Source organism: Halichoeres trimaculatus, unplaced genomic scaffold, assembly GCF_033239565.1.
Source record: "Halichoeres trimaculatus isolate MK-OKI-2021-1 unplaced genomic scaffold, fHalTri1.1 fHalTri1_scaffold_14, whole genome shotgun sequence".
In the NCBI taxonomy this organism is placed as follows: Eukaryota; Metazoa; Chordata; class Actinopteri; order Labriformes; family Labridae; genus Halichoeres; species Halichoeres trimaculatus.
The window spans coordinates 22,126,670-22,134,576 of NW_027437192.1; the positions used below are offsets into that span (position 1 = coordinate 22,126,670).

The window sequence follows — 7,907 nt, forward strand, 5'->3', positions numbered from 1 at the left end:
CCTTCACTCAGACATCAGCTTTCAATGAAACTCCTGTAGTCTCAGAGACAGAGTGTAAGGACACACTGACAAAACAGTGCATAGAGACAGCCTGAACACCCGAATAAAACAACGGTTCTTTCCCCGTTTCCATTTATGCTTGCACATATTAGAGTTTTTCATGTGAACTAAAATTATTGCTTCATAAATAATTACACACAACAGCTAGAATTTTCTGAAATCTATTGGAAGTATGGCAGCAGCACACTGTAAGCCAACAAAGTGTTTAAGGCCAGTGCACAGAGTAAGAGAAGTGTGATTTCTTGCAGACTGATACTGATTGAAAGTACATTTTATATGTCAGAAGTATCAAACTGGGGTTAAAACTAGCTTCTTTTCCATTTTAAAGATAAATGATAGATTAAGATTTGTGCCTGGGAGATGTTCTGCTGCTGACTTTTAGGACTCCATGTTGAATCGCCTCTTATCTAAACTCTGACCACAGGACTTGACCTCTGAGGGCTTTACTTGACTCCACTTTAAGTGGAGGAGAGGGCCACTAAAACCTGAAGAAGGGGGCGGGGTTTGAGGTGTAGTAAAAGGAAAGTAAACATATCAGTTTGATTTTTTTTGCATCTTTGTAAACTGTAAATGTGCTCTGCAATAGTGTCAGAAATTTGAGATAATACAAAAAATGAGATGAATGACAATTGTGTTGTAAAATAGATAATTAAATTAAAAAAAATCGAAGGGAATTAAAAAGTATCTTGTTTTGTCCATCAGAATGACGGATATAGAATGATAGGCAGACGGATATAGATAGATATTTTTTTGGCTGCTTCTTCCCCCTCTATCATCCCACCATCATGGCCATCGCTCTGTCTGTTTACCCTTTTCCAATCAATGCGTGTCGTCATCAGAGGGGGGTAAGGGGGGGGGGGGTGTTGACGACAGGCCTATTAAGAATGACAGCTCCACAGAAAGAGAGAGAAGGAGAGAGAGAGAAGGGGTAAATGGTGATCCCTCCCAGAGCTCCCTCTGCGCACTCTGAAGCGCTCTCCTCTCAGGGTCACACCGGATTGCATCCCCTCTTTTTTTCCTGAAGCCTCTCCTTCCTACTTCTTAAGACTCAGCCCCCCCTCCACCCACCTCCACCTCTACACTACACACAAACACACCCCTCCAACCTGAAAACCGTCGCCTGGCTGTTTGACGGCTCGCACTCTCACGCGGACTCCAGGTTTTTGTAAGTCGCTCCTGTGATGGAAAGCAGAGAGGAGATGGTGATGCTTGCGGAGGGAGGTCAGCTGAGCAAAAACGGCTCCAATTTACCGGATGCCGTCGGGAGCCCCGAGCTGAGAGACCAGCAAGGGAAGCCGGGCCACAGGGGCTGTCTGAGCCCCGGTGCTGCGCCCTACTCCCGGGACCGAACGGAGGGGATGGTGGAGGAGAATGCACGGAGGAATTTGTGCGCAGACATGAGGCCGGTTGGCACGTCCTCCTCCGGTGAGAGACACCGGACTGATCATCTCCACAAAGACGGCAGCAGCTCTGACACCGAGTCGGACTTCTACGAGGAAATTGATGTGAGCTGCACGCCTGAAAGCATGGACTACCCAAGTGCTAAAGGTAAGAACCGCGTGCACTGCGGCTTTTTCTCTCACTGCATCTTTATGCAAAATGACGCCAACGAGGAATTACGCCAGATGCATCAAAAATACCACACTACACCCAGCCTTTCTTTGAATTTTTATCCACATGTGCAAAGAAATACAGTATTTTCAACTGAGAATGAAAACCAGCTGAATATTAACGCAGTGTGTGCTGCACAGCTGTTCTGTCAAGTGACCAGTGTGGCTGGAAACACGCTGAGGTGACACCCACAATCTAACCAGGCATTTTCCCCTCTGACTTTAACAATACAGGCAAATCAGCTTATAGGAAGCCTATATTTACTGCACGAGCAGGAATGTAGTATTTTACGTTAACCACAAGAAGAAAACGAGAGGAAAAGGCCACCAGCACGAGAATTGACAGGATATATGTAACATTTTAAGGTGCAAAGACTCGAGGTTGTATGCTGCAAATATGTGACAGCATGTCACAAAAATATTAGAGGAAAACTCCATAATATCATATTTATGCCTTTTTTACTTTATAGTCTCTTTGCATGAAACAAAAAGAGAATAAACCAAACGAATGACTGCAATATTACCCTAATATTTGTTCTTTTGAATTTTGATAAAGATTCAGTATGAAATGTTCAAAAATAAAAATAAAAGCAAGTTATTGTTAAGACTCAACAAAATGTGGGCTATTTGTCAAGCAAAGCTTTTATCAGCAAAGATAAAATAAAAGATATTGTCAGACAAGTCAAGAAAATAAATCGTTAAAATAAAATAAAATATATTTTTCTTTTTAAATTCTTTTTTTTTTTTTTTTGTTCCACCCCAAATTATTCGGATGTACTATTTTTTTCATCTTGAATGCACATAATGTCTGTTTTATTTTTCTGCTGTATTCAGGTCCGAGTGGAGATTCTCCGGGTCACCAAAATGAGACTGGTGCTGATCCTGGAAAGATGATCCCGGGTCAGGGATCTCTGTCTTACTCAGCAGATCAGATTCGTCGATACCGGACAGCGTTCACCCGGGAACAGATCGCTCGGCTGGAGAAAGAGTTTTACCGGGAGAACTATGTGTCCAGGCCGCGGAGATGCGAGCTGGCAGCCGCTTTAAATCTACCTGAAACAACCATCAAGGTGAGAACAGTGGGTGCCAGGGCTCAGGCAGGCCTGCAGCTGGGAATACAGGCTGAGGATGTGACAGGCGGATCTAATTATTAAAGGTTAATCAATACTGAGCTGCTCAAGATTCTATGTGTCCTAAACTATATGATTTTTTTTACATTTATTTTTACACAAATATTTAAGAAGGAAATACACAAAGAGAAGCAGACAAGAAATTTAGATGTTCGTGGTTATCTGGGATTGATGTTTTATTTAATTATTCCGTTTCACTGTATCATCTCTCCCCAAAAAATAGAAAACATTATATTCTACTTGGTGTAGTCTGATCGAAAACGACATTCCTGCCATACTCCCTTAGATTGAAAATTACAAAAGTTAAATTTCGACGTTTTAAATATAAAAAGAAAAGTACAAATCGGTTTCTTAAGCGGAACAACTGTTCCAGCTCCATGTTTACTTTTGCTATTGTAGGTTTGTCTTGCACCCTTTGATTTGTGGTGGGTTGTGGTTAATATTTGACTATTTATGTCTCCCTCTCAGGTGTGGTTTCAGAACCGCAGGATGAAAGACAAGCGCCAGCGTCTGGCCATGACGTGGCCTCACCCCGCAGATCCGGCCTTCTACACCTACATGATGAGCCACGCGGCGGCCACGGGGAACCTGCCCTACCCCTTTCCATCGCACCTGCCGCTGCCTTACTACTCCCACCTGGGTGTCGGAGCTGGCTCCGCTCCTGCAGCCACCCCTTTCTCCAACCCCCTGCGCTCTCTGGACAGTTTCCGGATGCTGTCTCACCCCTACCAGAGGCCGGAGCTGCTGTGCGCGTTCAGACATCCCTCCCTGTACCCCGGACCTCCCCACGGCCTCGGTCCCGGAGGAAGTCCCTGCTCCTGTCTGGCCTGTCACTCCAGTCAATCTAACGGAATCTCAACCAGGCCCTCCGGGTCAGACTTCGCGTGCTCTCCAACCAGCAGGACTGACGCATTCGTCACTTTTACACCTTCTGTGCTCAGCAAATCCTCACCTGTGACGTTAGACCAGAGAGAGGAGGTGCCTCTGACCAGATAAAACCAAAACTTTCCTTTAAAAAAGCCTTTACCATAAGCTTTTTAACCGAACATGTTCTAAAACCAGGACTGACGCAGCATGAAGGGGTAGCCTGTAAGCAGTGAAACCAGCTTAAACTTGTGGCAAGACAATTAGCCAGTTCTTGAGCTATGTGACGCACAACGGATCTCCCATTACCTTAAAATAATAATCCCATTGCAGAGTCGAGAAGAGCAGCTGAAATATGACGGCATGGACACAAAAGCAGATTTGATTTTAGAAGATTAATTTGACTTTTGAGAGGAAGAGAGTCCTGAAAAACGTTTAAATCTCCGTGATGGATGGAGTCGAGGTTTTTTATCATTACTTGTCGCCCAAATCGTCCAACGTATTGTTAGTTACACGAGACTGATGCTTTCCATCTCTCTATTTTAACAAGGAGGATTTGTTAACAGACTGGGGCCGTCTCATTATGAAGCAGCTCTCCACACCGGGGCCCACACGGCGGCTGAAGCCCGGGCTGAAATGTGCAGATGCTAGTGAAAATTAACAGAGTGATGTATATGTACGAGCCAGTGAATTTTGAGTGTTGAATTAATGATAATACCAGGAAAGGATCGTTACTGCCAAAAGGTAACAAGGCGCCAGGGGAACGGATTACTACAGCCTGCACGGTGTGACGAAGGAGGGGAGAGGAGATGAGGGAAGAGGAGGAGGAGGAGGATGGAGAGACAGAGGATGGACAATCATGATGGGACAAAAATGAAATTAAACACGAAAAAATATTCTGTTTGCTCTCATACCGACATGAAAGCCAGTTATCGAAATGTGATAAAAACGACTTCATGGCTCTTTTAGAACATCTCTGAGAACACAGTGGCACCAGTTTATGGAAAGGGGGACTGAAAAGTGACTTTCTTCTTTTGTTTGTTTTTTTGTTTTATTTTTTCTGTTCCTTTTTTTCGGCTCTTTTGCCTGGGTTGTCCTCATCGTCTTATTTGCAATAAACACTGTCAAATAATTAATGCTACAAAAGAGTGTCTTCTCATCCGATCTGTTTATAATCTGAATGGTAAAAATGATCTAAAAACAGCAAATTTTAATGAAAAAAAAAATCAGAAATAGTACTTTGGACCATGGGAGTTTCACCTGATTTAGACATCCCTTCAGGTTTTCCTTTCTTGTGTACCTGTACCCTGTTCAGGTTTCTCTACACTCTCAATTTGTCTCCCACCCCCTCCAATAATAACACTAATTCTCCTCTCAAACAGTTGGTGTCAAAACACCGTCGTGCCCCTCACATCTCCTGATGGGACCGCTAGATTGACCGTGACAGTTAAGTGGTCCCCGGGCTCCACAAACGCTTCTCATATTTTTTTCTCTCCCACCGCTTAATAGACACGACAGAATTACTTGTCTGCAGATATTGGAAATGCAAAGAGATCGATGTTCCAAAGAGGCCCGCAACCAATCAGAGGGGCTCTTAATTGGTCGCATTTGACCGGGGACAAGAGATTTAAAATAGCTTTCTGCGCGTAATAGGGTTCGCGAGCCTCTGTGGCCCACAGAGAGAGGATTACATTATAAAAGAGTTTTACGCAGTACGTGGGAGAAATCGGAATTTGGTGCAATAATATGGAGGTTATTATTTGGTGGAGGACAGCGGGTAAAATGTTTGCAAAATTAATTTGTTGTCTGCATATACACAGACTTCTGTTTCAAAACACCGCTTTTCTTGGATGAAACTCAATCCATAGCCTTCACATTATGGAAAAAATGAAATAAATACATAAAAATCTAAACGTATCATCTTTGTGGAAGCGGATTCTGCACAATGCAGATACTACATACAAAACAACTCCTGCCTAGCTTCTCATCCTTCTGAGGCTTTCTAAAGTAAAAGGGTTTATCTTAATCAGTTTGCACTGCAGCCATACGCGCAACGCACCAACGCGCCCCCTCTCCCCCTCCTCCCTCCCGCATGCGCGTTTGATTGATGGCCTTATTAACTGCAGTTCTTGTAAGTGTGACCGAGCTGATTAAAATGCATATGTTTGGAATAATACACCGTTTAAGCCGCCCGGGTCGGGGCGAAAGCACAAGGTAGATTTATGTAAACTATCAGCCGGTGTCTTTAGGCCTGATGGGGACGCGGGTCGTGCAGGAAAGTGGCTTTGGCTTGTGCATAATAAAATCGCACAGTAAAATAAAGACGAACGGATCAGGCTTGAGTTGAATATGCAAGCGGCGAAGTCTCTAAAATTCTGGTTATTTTTACCAGCCTGGGAAGCTTATTTTTATTCGATTACACAGAAGCGGAGGCGAGTATACGATCATCTTCTAAACCCGCGTCACACTGTGCCAGAATGACACATTAAAGTGAGGCAAATTACAACCACATTTACCCAGCCGCGCATATGGATCTCCATCTCCACACTGCGTAAACTGCGCGACTGAACCCTCAGCGGCCTAATCCAGCATCAACATGCCATTTAAACGCTGAAAGATTGGGTATGACTGAGCTTCAAGATATGATGGGCTCATAGATTGCGCACATAACACCAATTACACCAGTGTATAAGATCCTATTTCAGAGAATTGGCTCAGGGCTCCCCAGCTCCCACAACTAGCACAAAGCATTTTGATAGGGGCGGTGCAGTGCAGCTGTCCACCGGCAGAACATTCAAAAAGACACCAAATGGATGTGTGGCTGCTGCTGCCGCTGTTTAAATTGGATTACATCCTAATTTACAGGCCCTTGTCGTAACGCAAGGGGCTGGCAGAGGCGTGGACGGAGCAATCACACAGTAATGATGATGAATGGGAGATTAATGCGCATACAAGCAAGACAATTTAAGCCTTCATCTGTTTAAATAGGCTTCCAATATCATTTGGAAACGGGGGTCACGTTAAATCAATCGAGGGACGCGTGAAAGTCGTTTTCGGCGGCGTCTTTATCAACCTTATTTACGGTGCACCGGAGACAGCTCTATGCAGCTGCAAAATGGGCCGGCTGCTGCGTGCTTATGTGACATACACGAGCGACAAAAACAGGACAGGATGGATCCAGAATACAAAAAAAAAGAGTTAAACCTAGCCGAGTAAGTCAAGTGGAGTAGATTAGGTCTTCATTTGAAATCTGTGCACATTTTCTTTTATCAAAATCTTCCCTTTGATTTGTCTTTGACTGGAATAAAATGTTAAATTTATGCGTTTTCAACAGAGGTTTGGTGTGACTACACACTTCGTTAGAGGGATGGCATAGTTTCCATAAATAGTTCTAATATAAATGGAAAATTCAACATATATTTGTGTAATTTAACAGATATTGTGTGATATTTGTGTGTCATTTTGTTTAAATACTGGGATTTCATTGTTTCTGTAACCTCACCAAACACCACCAGCACAAAGTTTGTTAAGCTAACACCACAGAGCATACAAATCCTTTCCAGTAGTTCATTCATGTAGCCGTTTGAAAACGAAGGCCCACACCTGGGCCTATACTTATTTTGGCGCCAACTCAATTTCAATTCAGTTGCAACACTTTCAATATCAAGCGAAAAGGTTTGAAGGCATAAAGGGAAAGTAAAATAAAGTTTAATGCTTACATGTACGGACGTTGGTGAATTTACTAAACTTTGGCGGGAACTGCTTCACAACTCAAACAGACCAACGGGTTGACGCAGAGAGAGATCCAAACAAACCGAGGGGAAAGACTGCCTGCTATTTATGGAGATCCTGTGCTGAAGGTAGGAAGCTGGACCACACCATGTGAGGGGGAGGCAGACATCACAGGTACATATAAAGATAAAAAAGCAGATCATGTGGTTATACTTTGCAATTAAGTTAGTATTTAGCTCTCAACAGATCGTACAGGACACATGAATGTTCATAGTTATTGATAAAATAACAAAGTGTGGTGCTGTCTTTGCACAGAACTTCCCTCCTATTTCAAATTGGTCTGCTCCCTGAGCTTTTGAACAGGTGTGGAGTCATTAAGCAATCTTTTGCCAGTTAACCTTTTCACAAGGAACATATAAGAGGTAAGTTAGCTCCTGCTTATTTGCCCAACAAATCCTCCCTCATTGTAAAAAAAAAAATGGGGCTCCCAAACTCTTTAGCATATAAATCT

General features: G+C 43.4%; 2 protein-coding genes across 5 annotated transcripts in view; one reads left to right on the forward strand and one right to left on the reverse strand.

Annotated features, from left to right (window-relative positions):
• hoxa13a (homeobox A13a) overlaps positions 1 to 7,501 on the reverse strand; it is a 37,666-nt gene extending 30,165 nt beyond the window's left edge. Inside the window, exon 1 of one of the 4 annotated variants that reach the window (XR_012599550.1) lies at positions 7,384 to 7,488. The gene's annotated coding sequence lies outside the window, so the exon portion shown is untranslated. Of the gene's footprint in view, positions 1 to 7,383 lie in introns of all 4 variants that reach the window. The other 3 variants (XM_074687108.1, XM_074687107.1, XM_074687109.1) reach the window with 3 other exon arrangements.
• On the forward strand, positions 1,242 to 4,472 carry evx1 (even-skipped homeobox 1). Its single transcript, XM_074687419.1, has 3 exons — positions 1,242 to 1,608; positions 2,505 to 2,740; positions 3,269 to 4,472. The coding sequence occupies exons 1-3, from the start codon at positions 1,242 to 1,244 to the stop codon at positions 3,794 to 3,796; spliced, it is 1,131 nt and encodes a 376-aa protein (XP_074543520.1). The 3' UTR covers positions 3,797 to 4,472.
• Positions 7,502 to 7,907: the final 406 nt, after the last annotated feature.

Coding starts and splice junctions, on each gene's coding strand:
- evx1 (XM_074687419.1), top strand. CDS start 1,242: ATGGAAAGCAGAGAGGAGATGGTGATGCTTGCGGAGGGAGGTCAGCTG. Junction 1,609..2,504: donor GGACTACCCAAGTGCTAAAG/GTAAGAACCGCG, acceptor TGCTGTATTCAG/GTCCGAGTGGAGATTCTCCG. Junction 2,741..3,268: donor TACCTGAAACAACCATCAAG/GTGAGAACAGTG, acceptor TCTCCCTCTCAG/GTGTGGTTTCAGAACCGCAG.